The sequence below is a fragment of the Plectropomus leopardus genome, chromosome 2 (genome assembly GCF_026936395.1).
Source record: "Plectropomus leopardus strain MGB_pleo_1.0 chromosome 2, ASM2693639v1, whole genome shotgun sequence".
NCBI lineage: Eukaryota > Metazoa > Chordata > Actinopteri > Perciformes > Serranidae > Plectropomus > Plectropomus leopardus.
In genome coordinates, this window is record NC_142177.1 from 16,621,340 (window position 1) to 16,647,390 (window position 26,051).

The window sequence follows — 26,051 nt, forward strand, 5'->3', positions numbered from 1 at the left end:
CTGCGTAATATTCAAGTTCTGTATGGAAATAGTTCAAAAATATATTGACATGCAAATTAACTACACAGAGTGTATGCCCCTGATGTAGATGAGAAGACTGGTACCAATTTCATCAGTCAACGTTGTCTGTACATTAAATATGTAGAGGGAGCCAACAATCAATAAGCTTAACTTGCATAAAGATTGGAAATGGGTGAACACCTACATAAGCCCTGTCCAGAGGTAATAAAATCAGCCTACCAGCAAATCTAAAGCTCACAATTTAGCGTCATATCTCATTTTTTTACAAGTGAAACAGTCAAATTCCAGTTTTACGGGGCCTTGTCTTGCCGACTGGCCAGTAACTCCAAGACTTCAGGGAATCACTCTGCCCGGCCTTAAACAGAACGTTACACCCCGCAAAAATGCTACCGTTCCCGTCAATTTCTTTGTGCTGAGCTAAGCTAACCAGCAGCTGGTGCTTGTTTCCAAGTTACTATAGAGAAATGAGAGTGGTATCAATCTTTTCATCTAACTTAGAGCAGCTTTTCTGTGTTTTTCCCCAAGATGTCAAGCCATTAATTTAAAAAATGAAATTCCAGCTAGTATTTACTTAGCTGGGTATGGCATCATGTCTATTGCTATTTATGTCTATAAAACCTTCAACTTCCCTAATTAAAAGCACATTGCAGGTAAACAAACAGCCAGATTTGCAAGAGTGAGAAAAGGTAATAAAACATAGAAACATGGGAATTGGCTTTTGGAGTGTCAAACACGAAGAGAAACACAAACCAACAACGTAAAAAGATACAAGGAACATGCAGCCGCCACACTCTCCTGGGACTGGAGAGTCAACATGCTGTGTGCTCCAGGTAAAGTTGCACTCCCACTACACAAATCCTTATGTTTTTGTTTTGACACATCCATTATTGCAGTCCATCTACAAAATAAATTCAACTATTACCAAATGAGACAAAAAATACAAATTTTCTACCCTTGAGATATTTCCCTTTCCTATACACGTCTGTTGAATGCCTCCAAGAAAATAGCAGAGCTCCCTTGTGACATGTGAACAAATCGAACCAGAGAACGGGCTGATTTTAATGTGAAGCTTGTCTACAAAGCCTGCCTCAATCACAGCCATTGCTTCTTCCTGCTGGTAGAAAAGGAAACTCATACCTCTCTGTGAAAATCCACCGTTTGAAAGGAGTCATTTTATTCATTAATATTCATAAGAAATCATGAAACAACAAACTTCTCTTGTCAATCTTTGATAAAGCATACTTTGAACAAGAATCTGTTGTCGAGAAGACTAAATAACATCAAAGAAGTGATGCATCTTCAGCGTGTTGTAATATGTCTCGATAGGACACATCACAGTCAATCTGTGTTCGGTGCCACAGACAAGACAATCACTCTTATATCTTTGAGAGAAAAACAAAGTTCAGTACAAGTTCAACGAAAGCTGTATCACAACAGCTTGAATATGCTACGTGACTATGTATAATGTCTTTCTAATCTCAATGATGGGCACCTGAAATGTTTACCTGCTAACCTTCACTTGCGTCATGTTGTGCAATTTATTGTGTTAAGTGACACCGAGGGGCTGACATGTATAAATTTCTGTTTTTCTTTGGAAATTCAAGTGTTTTCATTTACTGGGGACAACTCACAACAGGGAGAGAGAGAAACACATCCAAAGACTATAAAAAGTAGACTGAGGCAGGCTTTGAGCCCATGAATTAAAGCTGGACCCATAGCTATGGTAAATCATAATCCAAAGAGTGGTGCAGGAATGAGTCCTAAACCCAGGAACTTGCGTTAAATTTTTGCACCACCAGGTGCCTCGTCTTGAAGTCAACAGGTTTTTTGAATGGGTTTTACTTAGATGCGTGAAATAAGGTCTGTGGTTAACACTAGCTTAAAAGCCTTTTTTTCTTCTATGACATAAAATATATCAGTAAATACCCCACTTGTAAATTTTGAGTCATGCAATTGCACTCCAAAAATCATAAAAGTGGTGCTCATTTGTGTACCATTTATTCTCTTGATGAGCACAATGTGTAAGTATCATAAATGTTTGTTTGCCACAGAACTTCTTTTCTGAAATAAACCAAAATCCCATTGGCTCTCTCAAGTGGGAGCCAGGGCAAAGCTAATTTCCACATCGGTCTACAAGACAACGTTGACCCTGCAGCACTCTATCTCTATGCAGACTATTAAGACTCAGCTCCAAAAAGCAGTGTGGTGTGGTGCCCGTTACTTTGTGTGGGCTGGTGGGCTGGTGTTTTTGTGTGCTGGGTGGTTTTGTCTGCGTCTCTCCCTGTGTTGCAGGGGCAGGCCGTGGCTTCCGGACGCTGGAGCTCTTGGCACACTTCCTCACCTGCGCCTCATCACCAATCATCTCTACCTGCAGTATGACGCCTGCTTCACTCCTCTCCAGCGCCAGATTGTTTTCAACCTTCCATGTGGTAGATCGGCCGTCTCTTTGAAAACGTTTTGCTCGCGTCTCATACCTCTTGTGCTTTTGGATTTTTTGCTCACTCGCTGTCTCTGTGCTTCCTCCAGAGCATCTCCTCTCCGAGCTCCAGTGCCTCGCCGCCCAGCCCCTCCCCTTTGGACTCAGCCACCTTCAGCTCTGTTCCCCTCGGACAACTCTCGCTCCCTTGCAACCACCAGGCTCACGCTCTTCCTCGCGATGGACAATCCTCACTCCCAGCCACCACCAGCCTCACGTTCCCTCTCGCCACAGACAATCCTCGCACTCTGCCATCCTCAGCGATACGCTCTTTCCCGCCACCCAACAGCCACCATTCCCTCCAGCCTCACCTGTTTCTCCCCACCTTCACGCTCCCCTGCATCCTATTTCCCCTTACCCTCATTATTACTATTATAATTAAAAGATCTCTGTTAATTCTTTGCTCTACGTCTGTGTGTTTGCTCTTGGGTCCTCCACTCTCACTCTGGTTGCACAGGGCGTCACATGTGGTTCAGCTTAGTTCAGTTTGTTACACATAACGGTTATTTTTGTGTTGCCATTGTCCAAAGTTGCAGATATTACATATAAATATATATACATATATATATTTTTTTATTTATTTATTTTTTGTCATTACCCCTCTGTTGGGGTACCACCTGTTGCAAACTAATCAGATACTAAAAGTTGAGCGAGAGACACTGATGGGTAAAGAGAGAAATTTGCTTGAGAGAATCTTGAACTCTTGCTCAACAGCCTCAATGCACAAACCTTCCACTTCTTAATATTCCATTGATTGCAAAAAAAAAAAAACTCTAAACAATCAAGTCTGTTAATTTTTTTTTTCTGAATACGTCAGTGTGCAAACACAGTCTGGACGATCAGTGAGGTGCAGACTTCTCTGCAGCGTGAGTAAAGAGGAAATAAAGCAAGAGCTGGACAGAGCAGGGAATAACAACCCCACCTACATGTGAAAGAACTGTCAAAGGTGGAAATGCAAAATAGAGCTAGGGTTTAGGTAAGGTAGGGTTCTAAGGGTACAATAGCGACAGTGTTTGGTGGAAACATGGCTTTATTTGACACAAAAGGAGCCCGGCAACAGGTACAATTGCAGAATTGCCCCTAAAAAGAAAACTGTTTAGGATGGTCTCTTACAGCTGTTCTTGAAAAAGCCGTCCTTGAAACTTGCAAATAAATATCCATTGTATAGGATTTAAGGGGATATCATAATAACAAAATCTGCACTTCAGAAATTAGAATTGTGTGGTGGGTAAGGTGTCCATGATTGTATATAGCAGCATTAGCATCTCAAAGGTCCAGTGTGTAGGATTAAGAGGACATGTTGGCAGAAATTTAATTACCTGAAAATAAGAATAATAGTGTTTCATTACCTTAGAATGAGCCGTTATATCTACATAGTGAGCAAGCACTCGTCCACAGAGTACACCGTATTGCACTGCCATGTTTCTACAGTAGTCCAGAGTGGACAAAACAAGCACTGGTCTTAGAAAGGGCCAGAGTTTTGACGTTGACATCACAGTTAGCAGATCCTCCATGACGAGGCGATTAGCATTAGAAAAAGACTGATTTGTAACCTGATACTGCTTTATTCAGTGGTTTTACCAGTTTAATCATTTGATCCATTCAATTTGTAGAGGAAAAGACATAATTTGGCTTCAGGTAAAAAAAACTGCTCTTTTTAATACAAACAAGACCAAATACAATAAAAATCTAATAGCATGTTTATGACAAATCGTGTGGGACGGTTTAAAGTGACAATTGTGGAATTGTTTTTAAAGTGATACAACCGAGAGACTGTCACTTGTTAAGAAAGGCCAACAGCCAATTTAGACCTCGATTAATATTGCATTTACGACCACTGTTTAACGCAGCCTTCACAGCATAATAATGATGAGCTGAAGGTCTGTATATAGACTTCAGTCTCATTCAGGCAATAACTATTTGTATAAACTACTGACAAACAAGACATACTGTCATCCTGACTGCAAAATAAATGTATCCTGAATCTAACTACTTGTTAATATCAATAGACTGAACAAGTACTAGGCTAGGCTGTGCTACTATAAGAAAATGAATTGAGGATGATGATTTCCTAACCTTTTAAATTATTTTCCACTTAAAGATAACGTCCTCTATCCTCACAGAAGAACTCCACATTAGTGTACCCAAGTATTTTTGGTTCAGCTCATTGTTAAATATCAGAATAAGGTGGATTTACAAGTGGAGGATTCAAGAGAAAACAGTTCCTTTAGGACAGATTACAACAATTATTGAATTTCTAATCGAGCGGTACTCAGATTTATAAGTTCTTTTTATTTTACGTTGCAAGGGCAGTTGAGTTTATCTGGATTGGCTCATTTTTACTACAGAGGTAAAGCAATAAAGCTTTTTTTTTTTAAAAAAAAAATTCTGCTCAAGAGTTTGATTAATTCTAATAAAAAAACCAAACAAACAAATGAAGAGCATTTCAGATTTCAGGGCCTTATACAGATCATGCATACAGTATGTAAGCATTCAGAATAGCAGATTTCTTTAATTTTTTTTTTCAAGATATTCATAGACTATCCCTGAGTGGTTACTCTTTGACGGCCTCGGAGTAAATGAAGGATGTTGCTGCTGCTGTAATTGCTCATTGGAGTTCCTCATTACTAGTTGATGATAGACTGTACGCCTTTAGTTAATCATCAGCAACTAGGACTCATCAACAAACATCAACATGCTATGAATATGGAAATCTCTGCTCCCTGAAGCCATTTGGAATTTGATCCAAACAAAGTCATGCTGACAAGAAACTGACGACAATGTGTTGCAATTACCCTTCACATTCTAAAATGCATTCAGACCCGAGGATATAGTGTGCCACAGTCGGTGATTAATAGATGGCTGTATGCTCGTGCAAAAATGCTCTTTATGTTTAAGTGTTAAAATTATTCTTAACATAACTTGAGGACCCTTAATTACACACATGCAGAGACATGCACAGATAATGCACACATAAAGACAAAGGCCAAGTCCCCCCCCCCCCCACACATACATACATACACACAAAGACAGACATATTCCACGAAGCACTGTACCTTGTCCTTCGGGAGTCTCTCCGAGAGGATTGACTTCGACTTGAGTGGCGTCGACTTTCAGGAACAGATCATAGAGCCTCTTAATCTGATCTGCTGCCTGTGAAGTCCACATAGAACAGTAATTACCTCATGGTTCGTCTCTGAGCAGCCGGCCCCGCCAAGGCCACTCAGCCTCCCACACAGGCTACATAAAACACAGCAAATCACCTTCAACATCACGCTGTCTGAGTTTGTTTTGCATGAATGTGTGTGTCTCTGTGCTGAAAGGGAAAATGCATCTATTTTTTTCCCAAAAGATGACAACTGGCAAATAGGACATGGATGGCAGCACATACTAATGTGGTTGCATACGTACTGTATATATAATTCACTTTTCAGGAGACTCCCCCTGCCGTAGGTTTTTTTCATACAAGACTGATATTCAGAAACAGTCTATGGGCAACAGATAAATACAGCCAGTGAATATAGCAACAAAGAAATGCCACAACACTTATATCATCACTGTCAAAATCCCCATTTAAAAGCATTTCAATTGATCTCTGTATTGGCGCTGCTGTTCTTTAGTAATGAAGATAGCTTGACATAGCATTGAAAGACTTTTGAACACATAGTTGCAGACAGTCCACCAATCTCACTTTTTTCCCTGTCACACATAAACACACAGTCAGTATAGGCACAACACTTGCATCTACACAAAGATTCTGTCATCCCATAGCTCATTCACAGCGGTAAAGGTGATTTAGAAGAAGAGCTGTAATTATCTCTGAATTAAATAGTCTGGCAGCTGACTCGCAAAAGCTTACTGACAATGAAGATACTTCACCAGTCACTTTCCATTTCTCCCCTTGCCTGTTTTAAATCAATGCCCAATCAGTGTCCTACAAAAAAACAAACAGAATCGCATCCAATTCAATGCAACTAAAGCTTAAAACATCCTTGACTCTTCCGTTTGCTTCTCAGCAGATTCACTTGGCTGATTTATACGTATTCCATGTGCTAAGATTCTGAGCTAATCTGATTTCTCATGCCACGCTGCCTGTGGAAAAGAAACCAAATTAGTGATCTGATGCCAAGAGACAAATGGCGTTGAAATGAACTCTATATCAAAGCACACACACACACTTGGTTGTAACTTGAGGTGTATATCTTTGGCCTCATTTTACAAACTAACTGTGTTCACTGTCCTCAAAATTATGGACTGCCCACAAAATTATGGACTGCCCACTGTGATGAGTTTTGCATTTCACTGGATGATTCATTTACAAAATCAATAAGAGGCATGCTCTAAGAGATGATGGTAATATTTCTGGCCTGGCCAATGCTGTGCTCTGCTGTGCGTCACTGCCATACACATGACAATAGACCACCTGGCAAGGAAGTCTACTGTGATGACACTTCATAACTTGCCTCCGGAAAACTAATAATAGCCAAACTTTGGTCTGTTTGTCAATGAGAATACATCTGTTTGTGCATATGAGTGTGTGTGCACTGTAGATTTTTCTGCCTCTTCTTTGCATTGTTACTTTAAAGCCTTCAGTGTGCCTATTACCTGTCTCTGCAGAGGTCCTTTGAAACCCAAATTAGCTGCCATGCGAAGTGCCTGGTCGTCTCGCACGCCTTCAAATATATCTATGACTTCCTATAAGATTTTGCAGTGAAGGAGGAAGAAAGACAAAACATATGGAAAAAGTGAGTGAGAAAGAACAAGAGGCTCAAATGCTGGAATATAATTTGGCATAAAGCGGATGTTCATATTTAACTGCAGACATGATAATTAAGTAGTGGCGAGCTGCCAGACATGGAGAAAAGGAAGACTTGGGGCTGAGACATTGGGTTTGTAATCATCAGACCCTTGTATCTTTGACTTTCAGATAGAGAGAAACTTGTTTAGCTACTCTTTTTTCAGGATTTCAGGATGCACAGTGGTGAAAAAACTGTGGCTGTTGTTAGCCAGGATAAACAAATTCTGTATAAACAAGGTCTGGACCATATAGATTTTAATGAGATGTGTGAAGGGCCATCGTGTGTGTTAGATAAGCACCACCACAGCTGTGTATCGCACATAACAATCTGAAATCTTCGGTGGAAATAATGAATGACATAAATCTCAGCTGGATCTTGGCAATCTGCTCTAACATCTGTAGACAATAGCAAAAGGAAGATATACAACAACAGGAAATGGAGGCAAACTCCATCTGTAATGCGTAAATTGTACATCTGTTAACAATGACAAAGACCTGTTGCCAAGTAGCCAAGTGACTATGGTAGATTCAAGTTCTGTAAATGGAATCTAATTAACGGCAATATAAAACACAGAAGACTGTGTATTTGTCCATGTTAAGCATCATTGTATTGCTGTATGTGTGTGTCAAGTTCAGGCTGCTGCAGTGTGCATGCAGGCAGGACCATAATTTTAATTTAATTAGCAGAAAACACAAACAAATGAAGCACAGCCTCCATCTGTAAGGACCACTGAACAATCCAGCCCTGACTTGATTTCATATAAGACTTTTAAGCAACACCTGCAAGGGGCTTTATATTTTTTTTAAGAATTTCAGTTAATATTGTCAGGACACTGGAAATTCAAACTGCAATACAATATCTTGACTTGAAAAATAGTGATGTCAACACCATTTTCGATGCCAAAACAAAAACTGACATTGAACAACAAATTGACATTAGCTCAAGAGGGTAGCCAATGACTGGGTGGGCATTAAGAGGTTTTATACATCCAAAGAACCAGAAATAACAAGACTCAGTGTCTTATTGAGACGTGCATTTGTTTGTCAAAACGTGTAGCCACACCCGGCTGGTAAAAGAGACTTGGTGTTAAACAAAAGCTCTGCTTTTAATTTAAGTTTTAAAGTATAACAGGGCAATAGAATAACAATGAACAACTTTCTTTTCTTGGTTAGAAGCAGAGAAAAGCATAATGACTGCAATAAATATAAACAATAACAGATCAGGCCCTGGTACTGGTGTATAGATACTGTGGAAATGGTTTCAAATATTCAGAAACAATATTTTTGACATCACTAGTTCCAAAAGTCTCAGACGAGATCAATCAATTTCAACTTCTGCACAGTTTTAAGTCAGATCCATTTTATTTTCTTTTTCTTCTTATTTGGTATTGGGAATAAGCCACAAATCATTTACCTTAAAGATGAGTTCTGGGGAGTTGGCAGCAACCTCTTCAATATCCATACCTCCCTGGGGGCTTCCTACCATGACAGGACCATTACAAGCGCGGTCCATTAGAATGGCAAAGTAGGTCTCCCTGCTAATATCCAGGGCCTCAGCAACCATCACCTGGACATGGCACAGCAAAAGAAAGAGAGGCTGTTGGACGAATGCGGCCACCTTGAATTCATGGTCACATAGGGGTACCTACTGCAGCTCTAATATAAAAAAAAAACCATTTGATTTTTCTTGACTTTCCCATTACAACATTACATTAATACATTACAATGCATCTTTAAACATTTCTAAAATATTCAACACTAGACTGAACCCAGTGACACACGCAAATAAGCGGGGTCGATTGATTGGCAGAATCTATGAAGCATAGCTCTGTGGAAATCTCTTGTGCTGTGAATGAGACAAGGATAACAGAGAGCAAGGAGAGTCCAGCAGATAAGCAGAAAAAGGGAAGCAAGCAAGAGGCTCATTTGGAAAAGAGAGAAAAAAATCCTGATAGGAAACTATCAGTTGCGTGGTGGTTAATGGGCTGCAGGTTTTTGGAGGAAGTGTTTGTTTGAACATGCACAGCCCTTATGTTCTGCTTCCACCCTGTCGCCCTGCAAATGAGGATGGATTGTCTTCTTTACCCTCCATGTTCACAGACAGCACCCCTATCTCCTTGTCCAAATGTTGTCTTGTCCAGTCGCTCAAACGTTGGGCTTGCGGCCTGCTTCTTCATTCAGACGAAGCATATTCTATTCCAACTGTCTCGTTCTTTCCTTTTCCCTTAAAATGCCTATTTTAGCCTCCTACGTTCTCCTTCCACAGCCATCTTTTACACCCCCTGTCTCATCTGCCCTTATCTTCTCCCTTCATCCTTCTATCAGTGCCATGACAGTAAATCCATGAAGATGCTGAAGTGCTGTCCCCTTTTCCTGTGGTGTGCTCTGCTCTGCAGTGCAGCATGGGTTTAGGGTTGACACAAGCTCCATTGGCTGGCTGACAGCTTAGCTCTGGCTGTCATCTGACAGACCAGGTTGTTACTACACCGTTACTGTATTTGAGTCTTCAGGTCAGTCAACACCTGCCCTTGCCTGGTCCGATTTCAGTGCCCAAGTCTGAATAAGATGTTTTTGATAAGACTTTTAGAGGTCACATCTCTTGCTCACATCTAATTCAACCTCGATTTATGTTTGTTTACCTTTTCGTCTGCCTCTGAGACATAGAGTTAATTCTGAGCTTGTGGACCTCCTGGTCCGCAGGTGCTTTCCATAAAAATGACAAGTGTGACACTCATTTGATTCCACCTAAACTCTGCAGCAGGAGTAGGAGCAAAAGTGAGGTGGAAAGGGGAGAGGTAGCAGGGGTAAACAGAGATGGGAAGAGATGAACAAGAGCGGGACCAACACACAAGCTGCAGACTGAGAAGTCTTCATCACCTGGCAATGACTGTTTTGAGAAAGTACCGCATGCAGCATGCAAGTAGAGAAAATGATATTCCTGCTTGTTAGTGGTACAGAGAAACAGTTGTTTATCAAACACTTTAAATTCACAGTGGGCCCGGTTCAATTTATGCAATGAGCCATAACACCAGCCAGCGCGAACCCACAGTAAACAACAGTGGACGGCTACTGTTTAAACTTAGTGGAGAAAAAAACAAAACATAGAGCCAGACTGCCTTCACAGTCATTAATTTTACAGAACTGCATTACTGGACTCAAAATGCCTTGAAATGAGGTCAGAAAAAAGAAAAAAAAAACCAAGTATATCTTTTTCCTTTCAGTCTGCGCAGCAGCTCACCGTTTTCACTTTCACTCCATCTTTCGGTGTCTGTTTCGTAGTCAGGTTGAAACCCAGCATCTTATTGGCCAGTTCACCGACCACAGCAGGGCTGATGGAGAAAGATATAAGTCAAAAAGTGTTCTTTTTTTAAACAACAGTCTTAATAGTTTTTTTTTAAATCACTGAAAAAGCATACACTTAGAAGATGAAAGATGAGAGAAGCAGGTGAAGCTGACAGATGAATAACTATTTCTTTATCTCTCCAGAGTTTTGTTCAGCTGAAGAGAGATATGCCTCAGCACTTTCTGGGCATTAATGTAACACATTCTGACAAAAGCGCAGTTTTTGGATACACTTTGGTACATCTACACATCGCTGTGAATGAACTTCTTCTTGTACTGCATGCCAGGGCTGCTTCTGTAAGCCTGCTTTGGTTTTGTTAGTGAATAAAAATGAAGCCGGGGTTGTACTCATCCTTTGATGGATGAGAGGAAGGTGAACTGTGCACTCATGTCACTGTCTGGGGACGCTGAACTTCAGCATATCTCACTCTGAAAAAGTTTCCGGCCATTCCGAACCCTGAAGTAGGGTGACGATGATACATATCTGGGACAATTGTCATAAATCACCTTTTTTGCCTTTCAGGCGGCAGGGAGTGGTGGGAACCTTCGCTAAAACGACAGCACTGTGTTTGTGCTAGAAACTTGGCAGAGGGAAATGCAGTGCCTGAGCAAAGAAAAATTCTTTCAAACTGCTGTTTAGCCTTTTGAAAAAATGCACACGGTTCTGGAGTGAGCCTTCATTGGAGGAATACACTCATCACGCTTTGTAACTCTAAGCTAGAACAAAATAAACCTTAGCAGCAGCACAGAACTCAATCAACACGAGAGAAGAAAACTCAGTATGGGGTGCAAAACGCTTCTGCCGACCTTAAAATCACTTTTTCAACATTTAATTGAGGGTAGTTGTTGGAAAACAAGACACTGGAAGAAAGAAAAACTGTTTATTTGCAGCTCAAGTAATCCTGACGGTGTCTTTGTGCCTAGGGAGCATCTTCAGAGAGCTCTTTGAGCCTCCTCACTCTCAAAGTCGCTGTCGCGGGAGAAATAATATGAATTTATCTCCTACAGTCACTCAGCGATGTGAAATGTAGATAGGGACATACTTACTCCTTAGTTAAGTGCACTCCACCTTTAAGGCCACTGTCAAACACACCCTTTCCTCTGCCACCGGCCAGAATCTGAGCTTTCAACACGATCTCCTTGGCATCTGAAAGATAGAGAGAGAGAAGGATAGAGAGAGTGACAAAAGGAAGAGAAAGAGAGACAGAGAGATATAGAGCACTTAAGATATAGTCTCAGCACCCTGAATGCCCCCTTGGGTCTGCCACTTATCTGTCCATCTGATTGAAGTAAGCAGGGAAGGAAGAATAGAGAGGGGTGAGTGTGCGGTATGTGAAAAGATCAGGGATTATGTCGGGAGGGAGAAAATCTTTACACTCTAGAATCAGCACCCATCCACATAGAAAATAGCGTGATTCACTACTAATTTCAATGTAGTGAAGGAATCAGTGTACCCATATTAAAATGGATATACAAGACCTTGTAAACAAGCGTTTATAAGAGAGCTAAGATGCTCCCCGTGACAATGATAAAATGCTGATGCTAAGCAGCCATAATTTCTTTAATGTCCACAATCTTAGTTTTGAGTGTAAGAACGTCAAACACAGAGACAGCGGGGCCATTGTTCCCATGACTCATAATTCCCAAGTCCCAACTGTCTGAAAAATGTCCTCTTGGATCAAAAGGCAAATGCCTGGTTGTTCAGCAACATGGTATTTTTTAAAAAAAACTCCTATTTAGCAGAGGGGCCATTTCTACTAAAATTCTACACACTCTCCCAAACAGAAGCACATGGCTAATTATTATGCAAAATGACGTCATCTGACCTTCTGACTAAAGCAAAGGCATGACCCGACGTACTCTGCATCTTACTGGCTTACACTGATATTTTGACCATTATTCACTCCTCATGCCTAAATCTAACCAACACAGCAAGCTGGACGAGTATGAGCCAGTCAGAGGCAGAGCAGGTTGGTCATGTCTTTGCTATAGTCATTTTGCATAATAACCCATGTGCTTCTCTTTGAGTGCTGTTGAGAAACAGCCCTTCTTTTTGTTTTCCAGATAATGGGCTTTCATACAAATGGGCTTTCAGTCATTTTTTTACAATTTGGTCTTTGGAAATATGGACCCTCAAAAGGATATTAAGTACCCAACAAAAAGAACATCTCAGGCTGCCAGGAATGTCATTAGTTTTGCAGATATTTGGTCATAAACCAAAATATTGGACAAATTAAAATTTTGACCTGATGATGGTGCTAGAGGAAATGTAACTGAACCAACTTTAACGACAATCCGTCCAATAGTTGTTAAGGTATTTCACTTAAATCCAAAACTTACTTCTCACGGAGGAATTAGCTGAAAAGCTGAAGGGTCACCAAAGCCACTAGGCTACATCCTCTCTGGAGTACGAATGTTTTTACAAAATTTTACTGTAATTGTCTGAATAGTTGTAGAGATATTTCTGTCTGGACCATAGTGACGGACCTAACCACAGGCCAACATTGCAATCCCTGGAACCATGGCTAAGAATACCATCCACATAAAATACACATTTGAGCTGTTTCACCTGTGCACTTCCTTACAACTGTCATCTGGTTACAGTCTCAGTGCATGTAGGGAAATAAACAACTGGACAACTGTTGAAAACTTTCACATGACCTTGCTCTAATTATATAACCACGTGCATCTCCTTTGCTGTCACTGCCACCTTGCAAGTAGTCGCACATCAGAAGGAGGCTCCTCAGCTGTCTTTTCAGCATCCTACCCACAATCTCCCTCTATTCAAATGGAGCAAGGACACTTGATGAAAGATGCTCTCTGGCTAGGTTATTATTATCTAGGTGGGGGAGTTCAGCTATTGACAGGTGGCTGCCATCAGGGTGGGAAGTGGGTGTTAGGGAGAATGGAAGGGGATGATCTGCCATGCAATGGCGAGAAAGACACCTTGACCTTGAGGACTGGAGACAGGCTCCTCCCTTGACTGCTTAAAAAAAAAAATCTTTAGGCAGGGTGGAGAACATCTAGACAGGAGCCGGTGAGCAGAGCGAGCCTGAAAACTCTGGGCCGTGCTCACTGCTGCTGCAGTAAGAAAAGGACCCAGAGAAAATAGCCCCTGACACGGTGGCAGGGATTAAACTAACACTGCATTAGTGAGGCCCGTTCTCTGTGGTGACTCCAGAGCTGAGGCGGGACAAAGAAAGAGGGGAAAATGAGAGAATAAAGGTGTGCTCATATGCAGAGGGATCTGAGAGGAGTCATAAATGAATAAATATGTTAATAAAAAACCGCTGCTGCGCAAAATTAAAAAGAGTTCAAAGCAAGATGAAATAGAGTGTCCTGTGGGCATGTGCAGTGGAGAGGGATGGCATAGAGGAAATGACTTTTGCTTTAAAAGAGAAAAAAAGAAACATGGGAAAGAACAAAGATGTAACCCAATAGGGAAATGGCATTCCCTATTGGAACAAAAGGTGTGGAGAAAGGTAAGAGTATTGACACATTGATTAGGACCTTCAAAAAAAAAAAAGGCAAGACATGGTTTTAAAGCGAATATATATTAAATATATTAAAAGGCATGTAATGTGCCAGCGAAGGTAATGGAGTGAGAACAAGGCAGGTGTTCGTTCCTGCTGCACTAGTAATTGATAGCAAATCTGCTTATTATGCGGCACACAACAAGATATTATAGCAATATCAGCAATTATGAATGAGCACTGATAAAGCAATGTGCTGATAATATGAGGAAAGTTTTTTTTTATCAGAAGAGACAAACTGAGAAGAACATACTACATAATGTGATCAAATGAATTAACACTGCATATTAAAGACTGTATGATGAAAATGTATGCACCATTCTCACAGAAAAAACGAAAAAAATTCTGTAAGATCATACCAAATTCTATGGTTAAAGCTGAGACGCCACACTCTGTTGAAACACATGGAGAGGATAATGATGTCCTCAAAGATCACAGTGAACATGGTGCATGGTAAAGAGCAGGGCGGCCATTATCTGGTAGTTTGACAGACATGAGATGGCCTCTAACACTCAGACAAAGGTTGGTCCCTAATGAGGGCACAGTACAATGGGGAGTGGGTGGAAAAGAAGTAGTAGTATGTTAAATCAGAGACAAGCCATGCCTCTATGTTCAACCCAGACACTGTGATGAACAAGGGGAATGAAGGGCAGATGCCTGAAGTTAATAAGAAAAGACACCAGCAAGCACTGTACTGTGAGAGAGTCAGCGCTTTGGGTGTTAATACAGTGAAACAATTTCAAATTCATAAAAACTGCTGCTTGACCACTTACTGGTACCAGAAAAAGAGACAGCATCACACCTGTACTGGCATCCCTGCATTGGCTACAGGTCAAGTGTAGGACTAAGTTTAAGGTTCTATTAAAATCTTAAACCCCAATCTATACGATCAGCACAGTTTCAAGGTGGTCATCCAAGCTTAGTGTCACCAGTTCAGTATCTGACCAAATGTCATCCACTCTGTTCCTGAGATATGTCACTGAGTAATGGCCAGAAAAGTGTCTTTGCAGAACATTACAATGTCACATTGAAGTTGACCTTTGGCGTTTTGGATATAAAATGTCATCACTACATATACAAAAGTCATTTGTGTAAAATTTGATCATAGTAAGAAAAAATAGTGTTACGGCCAAAAACATGTTTTGTGAGATCACAGTGACCTTTGACCACCAAAATCTAATCGGTTCATTGTTGTTGCCAAAGAAATTCCCTCACGGTGTTCATGAGATATTGCATTCACAAGAATGGGACATACGAGATTTGAGTGACCTTGACCTTTAATCTATGACCACCTGAATGTAATCAGTTCATCGTTGAGTCCAAGTGGATATTTATGCCAAATTTCAAGAATTTCCCTCAAAGCATTCTTTATTTATTTTATTGTGTTCACATGAATGGAACGTATGGAAGGACAGATGGGAAACCCCAAAACCTAATAAAAAGAAAAAAAAGGATGACGGTGGACAAATTATGAACAAAACTCATGAAAACATTTGACACAGGACTAAGACTAAAAAGATAGCTAACAAAATGAAGACTACTTGTTGCAGCCACAGTAATAAGACATATCTTCTGCATAAAGTGGTTTGTTTATTACATCGTTGGGTGAATGAAAACTCTTTTCATGGGAGGAGGGGACCATGGTTGCATAATCAGCCTTATCATGCATGGCCCACTGCTGCGATGCGGAATTGAGAGTTAGATTTTCATCTCCATTTATTTTCCATATCTTGGGGACATGGGAGGAGATTAACATTGCACAACATCTCCAATCACATCACATGCAATCGGAGTAATGCGGTCATCATCTTCAGGCCTTACTCATTTCCCAGTAATGAGTGCAAATCAACTCCCAGTCCACTTGCCAGTGACAGCAGCTGGCAAAGAGGATGTTACTTCCACAATCACTGTCTTTTTCACCCTCTCTCTTGTGCACTTTTGAAAAGCCTATGCTCTGCCACCCCCTCCTCCCTTTCCGTGTAGCCCATGGGTGGCCAGCAGCATAGTTAGCTTTGGTCTGATATTTAATTAAGCCTTCGAGGGCTGTGCCATGAGGGGGATGTTGGCTGGTAAGGGACAGATGTAGGCTGTGCGCCAATCCAGAGAGAATAAGATGTGGCTACCATCTGCATGGAGAGAGAAAAAGATCAAGACGGCCCTCCCCAGCGTGCAAGTGTGCTGTAATGAAAGTAATGTGGCGGCTAAATGGAGACGCCTAATCAAACTCTTGGGAGAGAGGAGAAAACAAACACAAGCAGCCACAATCAAACAACGCAGAGAGCCCGAACCTTCCTACGGATAGATGCCATGAACACCAGAGGGGAGAAATAAAAAACGAAAGACCTCTCAACCTTCAGCATCTGTGCTCATCATGACAGTGCACCTCCTAATGCTGGAGATTGTTGATTGCTGCAATACTGAGTCTTCAAAAAAAAAACCAAAGGTCTGAAATGTCAGTCTACAAGACATAATTATCCTTTTCCAGTATTTTTTTGGAACTACTTCTAAGCAGCTGAAATATAATTCACAATTCAGGGATATTCCAGCACTATAAGTAGAAAGAACAACAGTCTGTGCTTCCATTTGCTTCCATCTAGCGGCACATGGCGTGTCTTTAAATAACTTCAATTATGTTGTCAACTGCATATTGATAGCTACAGAAGGCTATTGGAGCCGCTCTGGCTTCTGAGTCACTTTGCCACAGGGCTTTTTGTTGTGTCATATCCATGGCTCACTGATATTGGAAACAATGAACTCACAACCTACTATAGCACTAAGTACCATAGGCAATGCAGGATATTAATGGCATAAAACAGGGCAACTATCTGATTAGCTTTATTAATTACACAAGCAGCAAACTGAATATTTGCATGCTGTTTTTTTTTCTTTCATGTGTATCAAACAAGTCAAGTTAGGCCAACACTCACTTTTGTATGATGTTCAATGTAATAGTCATACTGACAAATTATGTTTTAAAGGTCAAGTGCATAGGATTTGTTGTATTATCGGAAATGGAACACAATATAATAAGCATATTTTCTTTAGTGTATAATCACCTGAAAATAAGAATTGTTTTCATTACTTTAGAATAAGCCCTTTATATCCAGATAGGGAGCTAGTCCATGTTTACGGAGATCGTCATTTTGCACTGCCATTATTCTTCAGTGTTTGGTCTAACGTGTTTGGTTTTTCCCAGAATGGAAAAACCAAACACGTTTTTGTGTCAATCACCGTAGTTAGCTGCCCATCGTTTTCACCAGTTTTATTCACGCTGAGAAAAAAAGAAAAAAGGGCACTTTTGCTCAAGACGTAGAAAACCTATAAGTACCAGAATGCACTGCACCATACTAATAATGTGAACTTTTTTGTGTAGAACAATGACGGCCGGCAAGAAATGATCTCATATTACAGTTAGTCCGTAAGCGAAAACATGTTTCTCAAAACATTTGAGGTGAGAAATAGGTAACGCAATAACAGCATCTTGATTCACATTTGATCAGCACTGCTTGGTTTTACGGTTTGATCTACTATTTTTTCAGCCTTTGTTTTCACTGTGCAGGAAGCAGTGTGGCACCCACTTCCTTTTCACAAACTCTAGCTATTGCAGCTGAACTCAGCACGAAAATGTGTTCAAAAAAGCATTTTAAGCAAATAAAAGGCAGTGCAGTAACAGCATTTTGATCTATATTTGATCAGCGCTGCTTGGTTTTACTGTTTGATTGCATTTTGGTCAAGTTTGCAAGGGGGGTGGGGATGTTAATGAAAGTTTACCATAATTGATTTCACATATACTACTTACATTGATTTGATACAAAGCTGGTTGAAAACTGGCAAAGTATCTCTTTAGTTACACTGTGGCACGTGTGGTTGATGGAATAGGTCATGTTTAACATTTAGACTCCTTGTGTGATGATTTCTTTTAACCACAAAGGTAATTCTGGTATCATCTTGGACTGACTCAGCTTTCAATAAACTTTTACCATTTCCAGTCCTGGAAATGTCATACACAGAATGGCTCTGTGTTCATGCAGTGATGGCAGGTGAACCAAAAAGAAAGATATATATATAAAAAAAAATAAATAAATAAAAAATGAAACCTTCAGTTTTTCATCTACTTTGACATAGAATGGCCTTGGAATTCTTCCACCTAAATATGTTTCCCTGTTCCGTTGAGGTTAAAAGTCAACGAACATTGATAAATCCTAAACATGCTCTACAAAGTCATCCTGCTACTGGCGCGTCTGTAAGACCAAATGTTGGGACTTGTATAACAAGGGGACAAACAAAGACTTTGGCAAAAAAAACGTCAAAGATAACAACAATTTGACTTCTTTGTTCACGACAACTAAATATATCATTACCATCTCTCTGTCTTGTCTGGTTAAGCCCACCGTCCCTGTGTCCGTCTCTGCCTCTAATGATGCCATTCTCAGCGCTGCTCAGTGGAGGAGAATATCAGCGTCCCGGACCGACAGTGGCACCTCTGTGTGACACCTCCTCCACTCACCGCTTGCATGACGGCCGAGTCCTCATTAGAGGACAAGTCCACCTGGCTTTCAGACACAGACAGCACTTCTAATGACATGCTGAGATGGCCCTGGTCTCCTCTCAGTGACAGAGAGGTGCAGTTCAAATCCCTGGCTGAGAGTTTTTCACTGCCATCCAACCAGAGGGGGTGACGGTAATGATAATGGTGTTGTGGAACGATGGGTGCTAAATGACCATGGGGGCTATCAGTAGGGAGAATCATTTGTTTGACAACGAAGCTTCTGCAAAGACATTTACTTGAATCAAGCCGCATCATGAGATAGTTAACTAAGAAAATACTAACTCCGGGGTTGCAGACAACAGCGTGTTCCAAAACATCTCCATAAAGATATTTTTTAAAAAAGTGACCAAGAGTCTGCACAAACATGAGCTGCTCACTTCTCATTATTGACTCAATATATTTCGTTAGTTCAGCATGAACAATAGCAGATAAAACCATTCTAAAAGCTACCAACATCTGCTGCTAATGCACTGGTGGGCAAGCACACCACTTGCAATGCCATTTCCACTGACAAGTAATGAAGCTTGCCTAATGATTGGAGGTCTCTACAACAAAGTACAATAATGTTTTGTACATTTCATCCCACTAGTACAATTTTTATTTCTGAACCTGCCTTAACTCTGAACTCCAATACCAACATGACTAGGTAGCTTGCATTTATGAAAAGTGCTCTGACAACAAATAACAGGCTACATGTTCACTTCGACTGGTACATTAGTATCATCCTAATACGATAGAGGGGATGTGTGAGAAATAATTCCACGTCTCACCCACAACATGAATAGGTTAGGGTGCGTAATGAGGAGGTGGAAACACTAAGCTGCTTACAGAAATCAGCTCTTTGAGAGACAGGCCGCTTTACCCTGCAAAGCCTATTTACAGCTGTTAAAACAATTTCAGATGCATGGCTTTTTCTTACCAAACAAGAGACCTAAGAGCCAGCTAATGTATGGGATGACAACAGGTCCTTGGAGAGGCCAGCATGATGTTTATCTCTGTTAGAGCTTGAGTGCAGAATCTCAAAATGTCATTGAATGCGACTGTTTGCAGTTATCGCACGACCTACAGTGTGTTTTGAATGAAGCTGGTCTGTCAGAAGGCCGCTGTGCCCGTGTTAATAACCTTATGTTTCAAACCAGCCCATCCCAGTCCTCTCTCCCCATCGGACGTGTGTTATCTTGGCAGGTACTGGAGACAGGAAAACTGCAGACTAACATCTGTCTTCCTGTGTGACAGGCCAGCCCTCTGAAGGGACGAGAGCTGTTCCGTCCATCAGCGGGAGCCCTGCAGGGAGAGGGGTGGTGAGGCACAGATACCTGCAGCTCACTCCAGCTAACTCCCTGCACTCATTTAGTTCCCCTACAATGTGATCAAAGTGGCAAACGAGGACACTGAGGTACTGCTATAGCAATACGTTTTTTACAGAAGGGTGGGGAATAAACTGAGGGGTGTTAGGCAGTTCAGACAGAGACAGAGCGACACAGCGGATAAGTACAAAAGAGCAACTACGAACTAAAGTAAAGTGAGAATGGAAGAGAAAAAGTGAGTGGACAAATAGGAGAGAGCAAAAAAAGATGAGAGACGAGATGGCTGAAAGGGAGGGACTAAAGCAAAGGAGAATATAAAGGTCAGACTGTGTGGGTAAAATGCAGAAGAAAGAGCAATGTTGTTTTGACTTGACATTACCAGTTAATAGCTATGTAAATGGACCACAACCCATTTACGTAGAAGTTATTAACATAATACTCGTTTCAAACTCTGGCCACGTAAACAGCAGCAGCATGGTTAATGGCTGCAAATTTGTGTTTGTGATTTTCTTTTATTAGTGTGCACAGACCAAATCAGTCTCATAAGTATATATAAGTAGTATAATTGACAAATATTCCACACAAATGAGCAAGGAACACCAATACAAATTTTAACAATCTATTATTCTATAATTATGTAACTCTGGTCTTTTGCAGACTGCACATTTACATGGTACAGTTGTACAAAAGGGCTGGACACAACATAACCAAATGTCAATAGTGTAAAAGTAGAAGTGAAAGGCTCCAGGCATGAACCAATCAAATCAAAACACGAGCCTCTTTCACGACAGACGCAATGTTGTCACGTGTTGTTAAGAGATTTTAAGTTTTAAATTCACCAAAAACGACACCATTAGACCAGAGATAACATGTTGAATCTAATGACTCGTTTTAAAATGCATTTTAATTTGCATTGTTGATATGTGTCTGTAAACACAGATGCAGCAATATAATGATATTATAGCGATATTGTGATATGAGTCTTCATATTGTCTTACATTTTGTATATTGTTATATACATTTACTTTCCTTTGTTTTCCTGATATTTAAATGCTGCATTACAGGAAGGTGATGAAATTTTCTGAACTTACAAGACTGTTCTAGCTGTTCTGTTATTCGTCTTCACCCACTAAGTCATTATATCCACATTACTCATGTTTATTTATCAAACATCTCCTTTTGTAAATATTTGGTGAAAAAAACAATCGTCACCCTCACAATACTGAAATTGAGATATTTGGTCAGAAATATTTTTATCTTTTCTCCATATCGCCCAGCTCCACTCATGAGTTCATCAATTTGAAACAGACATCAATAAACAGACCCTCTGTCTTTTTATCACTGCTGTGATTACAGGCGAGCTACCGCCATGTTTACACTGCAGGCAGCGGAGGCTGCAATGGTAACCGCTCACTGATGGACCTGATATGGCAAGTGACATGAAGATTGCAATATATTCAAGAGCAATATCCTATAAGACTGAGGCTGCATATTCTTTTGAAGTTCAAGAACCCAATGTAAGATCAATAGATGAGCAGCTGCCTCAGTGGCCTCTGTCCAGCAGACCAACGAGGAGAGGACACGACATGGGCTCCAGCTGGTGTACAGACGCACACAAACGCACAAAGCTCTAAGAGGATCTTCTTATCCCACACTACTTCAGACAAAGACAGAAGTGAAAGGGCCATGGTTGAGCCAACTCTACACAGCACTAACTGCTACTGTCAGCGCTTTTCACCAGAGACTCTGCCTCATTTTCTGAAGGGGGAAGATGAAAGTGGTCTTAAAAGGCGCTTGAAGTGTTGAAGTGCACGAGGCGGCTCTAGTGGGGACTGCGAATGAGAAGGGAGGGGATGTGCAGCGACAAGAGGTCTGACCATGTCCCATGTTTTTACCATGTTTGACAGTGAGATACACAGTATTTGTCTGTCCCCAGTTAAAATGGAAGCGGGTCCCATGTGTCCATAAGATAAATAGCACATCTGTGATTTTTTCTTTCAAAGCCATTATTACATAAAATGTTAGGTTTTTCCAAACATTTTCGTAGTCATTTGTGAGCTATGAATAGTATATCGCACACAGAGAGCTGAGTATAATAGAATTTGATGACGAAGGACCCCGGCCTTATACAACACTGTCATACAAATCCAGGTAGGCAAAAATTGGAAGGGGACTGGGGTGAATACAAAGAAAAGGCACACAGAGGGAAAGCAATAGGAGAAAAGAACATTACCGCATTGCTTCTCACGAATTCACTGCTCAATGAAGCATGGAATAGCCTTAATAAAACATGCAATTTCGAGCCAGTATTATCCAGATAATGGTTCTATCACTGAGCAAGTGTTGGGACAAAATGACATAAAAGTTGAACATGAGCATGAGTGATGCTAATGTGCCAAACTAACATATCACCCACAGCAGGGCTTCAAAATCTATGTTTGATTTGTGCAGTCCTTCTGCAATGCACATCTTAAACCAAAGATTACTTGTATAAAGGCATTTCACATCATTTTATCTTGGGCAAAATTCAATCAACTGTATAGCACTGAATACTTTTGGTCAAATAAAGTTGAAAATTTTGGGAACGGGGTTGTCACAGAATTCATCATAGAAATCTGTTACGTACATTTTGTCATTGGGATGGTAGCTGTCTAAATCTATGTGCTTTCAGGAATTCAATGAGTGAGACCTGCATTTTCAAGTGGTATTATTATTGATACCACTGTTGCAAAGACAACCTGATAGCTTTCCGTTTTCCTGTGAGCCAAGCAACTACCAGTTTTCAGTTACATGGGTTGTTCCTCTGCCTGCTTTTTCTGCTAGTGATGGGCAAAAATGAAAAGACAAATATTTTTGAACAACTCTTTTTAGTGGCCCGTATGAACCTGGTCAGCCTGTCAAAAGTCTGAGTGCTAATGAATCGCAGACTCACTGTAGTGTACTGCTCACACTGCATGCTACAGCGAATGAACAAGCTAAGACTTACTGAATCGGACTCAAGTCCACACCTCTGCCAGCCAAGGCCAATGGTGGAATCATTTTATCCTTATCCCACAGTCGTTACATTATGCAATCAATGTTTACTCCATAATAATAACTTAAAGCAAAATACACAAGTTCAATGGGATCATAATCCTATAGCACATTAGAGCCAACAATTAAATCACATTTGAATGAATGAGAACACAATTTATTTTCAAATTAAACGCAGCCTGAGCAGGCTACTCCTACACTTTGCGTTTTTTTTGTTCATTTCCTTGGTGTTCAATACCTTCCCTAATTAACAAGCTAGCGGGTTAAATTTGTTCCCCATGTTTGAATGGAATTTACAGTTTCGAATGAAAAGCGATGGTTCATTAAAACAATATGTCTACCCTAGGGTCGTCAGGAATTTCTAACTTGATACTGATAGCCAAAAAAAATACTGGGTATTTGATAACATCTTTGATACCACGGGGGGAAATGTAAAAAAAAAAAAAATAAAAAATAAAAAAATAAGACGCATAAGGAAAATCATAAAATATCAATAATGCATATAATAAGATTTATGAGCATCATGTCAAAAACTATTTTTTAGTATTAATTAGTAGTTTTTTGACAGTCCTGGTCTACCCTGAAATACTGGTACACATCAGGGTTTAAAAATGTCTGAACCCATTAATGGCCAAAGACCTTTTAACCCTCTTATATGAAAACAGCACATTAAAGAAAAGCACATCTGCCTAAATAAACTGAGAAAGCACAGCTCAGCATCTCCACTGACACAGACACCAGTCAGTTTGGGTATGAGGGAGGACTCGGGTGAGAGGCAAACGTCATGCATGAATAAGGAACCTCAGAGCGGCTTGTGGTGATGCCCATGTGGGGGAGGAGTGTTTCCATGACAGATGGTACAGGCTAGACAGTGTGTTGGGTTAGTGAAGAAGCATATGGTTCTCCCTAGATGATCTCATAAACCAGAGCCAGGCCCAGTTGGAGGTGTAAATGCTTCTCTGCACCCTGCCAGAGAAAGCAGAACCGTTGATATCACCAGCAAAACAAATGTGGAAGCAGACCAAGTGTGAGCATGCATGTTATGCAACATCTTATGAGACTTGGGCATTTTCATTTCACACCCTAACTAATAAACCAACGTATTACCACTACTGAGAACTAAAACGTATAGAATTTGGAGCAAATTCCAAATATAACAGTTATTCATCACATAGAGAACAAGAAGTCAAAAGTACGTTTTTTTTTAAAGTCACATTCACCATAATGTGTTATTCCATGCAAACAATTTGGTTATATCTACCTTTTTCTCCCTCATATTTTCACAACGGCAAAAGGCACTGATGTAATACATTGGCTTAATGTATTGCAATAAAACAGTTTGACCAGATATTTCTGGTCCGTGGAGTATATATATGTCTTGTTAAAAGAGAAATAAAACTGCAAGTGTGCATACATTACTAGCCATGAACATCATCTCTTTTCCTTTAGTAAGGAGAGTATTAGAAAAAGGTTCTAACTTTCCCCTACATACCATAGCACAAAGATGCAGGACTTCATGGCAGGGAACTTCCTGTCTGTCCTCCCTGTTGCTGTCACAGTTACAGCTGCTCTGGACCTCTACACCACTAAGTCCTTCCAACATGCCCTTGGCTTTGTGTCTGGTATATCCCATGTCTCTCCACACGGTTAGTGACAGGGAAACGCAGTGGATGTGTCTGGGAGTCCATCCCGCAGCCGTGCAGGGAGTCTTCTCTGCACCTCACTGCACAATGGGAAACCCATAACCACTGGATTTCATGAAGGGCGAGATCAAATTATCTCACCAAACCCTAGGTCTGCTGGTGCATGCCTCCATTCCTGTGCCATTTTGCTGCAGGTTGTTGCAATCTCCGTACCCTTTCACTTTCAGCAGATATGGTTTACCATGCAGCCTCTGACTCAAAGCTGGATGCTACAGCACATACTGATAATTTATTTATATGCAAAGATCCAATCTAAAATGTGTATTGATATCATTATTAGGGATGGGCATTTGAAGTTATTTTAATTTTCAAGTAATTCAAGTAATAAAGTTTGTTTTGTTTTTGTTTTTTTAAAGGAGCTTTTTGCACATTAAACCAGCTTAGACTGAGGAGTGTTGGAAAGTATAACTTAAGTACTGTGAAAAGAAGATCCTGTATACTGTGCTTGCTTACTCTCACAATTTATTGGTTATAGGAAAGTTTCAGTCGCTCTGGACTTCTGAAACTCTGGATTGTCATCAAGAGTAAAAATACTCTTGACCTAGAAACGTAAAATATTAGCATAACCAAAAAACCATGGTGCTGAGCATGAGCAGTGTGTGGAATCATCTTTTGTCAAGACTCATATTTGAGTACTTGCATGAAATTATAGAACTTAAGAACTTGCAAAAAAAGGAGGGGGGCCAAGGAGGCACCAAGCAAAACAATACATTTTTACCCATTTTAAATAGAAATGAAAAAAACAGAAAAGTTATGCTCGCATGTGAGGTTAAGGCGATTACTGTTTATACATTGAACAAATACTGACATGCATATTAAGTACTTGAGTAATAATGCCCATTCCTAATTACCATACACATGTGACTTGAAATGTATCATTAGCAAACGCTGAAACCTGACACACACGAGGATGGTTGCAATGAGGCTGGTGATGATGTCTTGCAAGCTATTTTTGAATGTTAAATAATCTAAATTGGCATTTACTCTACATTTGATTTGTGCATGGCATCTGGCATGTACCCAACATGCTCAGGTCACCCTGAGAAGAGTGGCACTAACACTATCAGTAGTCATGGCAAAATACAATTTAAGCCTGTATTTTCTGGAAAAGATACAATAAGATTTGTCTCACTTTGCAGATCACAGGCCGGAGGCATAGAGGGGGTCTGAGCTGCCACAGAGAGCAGAAGACTAAATGAGCAGACTGAAAACAATCACTTTCAGAAACACACAACAACAGTGTCCTTGGCTTTGAGCTACTTTTATTTACACATCATCTGAAGCACAGT

The 26,051-nt window shown here is 40.5% G+C and overlaps 1 protein-coding gene across 1 annotated transcript in view; it reads right to left on the reverse strand.

The window, feature by feature from the left end:
- Positions 1–26,051, reverse strand: part of suclg2 (succinate-CoA ligase GDP-forming subunit beta) — a 112,321-nt gene that overhangs the window by 54,412 nt on the left and 31,858 nt on the right. Inside the window, exons 3-7 of the mRNA XM_042495608.2 lie at positions 11,685–11,784; positions 10,534–10,624; positions 8,710–8,862; positions 7,103–7,192; positions 5,554–5,650 (exon numbers count right to left, since the gene is read on the reverse strand). Of these exons, the coding sequence (XP_042351542.2) occupies positions 5,554–5,650; positions 7,103–7,192; positions 8,710–8,862; positions 10,534–10,624; positions 11,685–11,784 (531 nt within the window). The remainder of the gene's footprint in view (positions 1–5,553; positions 5,651–7,102; positions 7,193–8,709; positions 8,863–10,533; positions 10,625–11,684; positions 11,785–26,051) is intronic.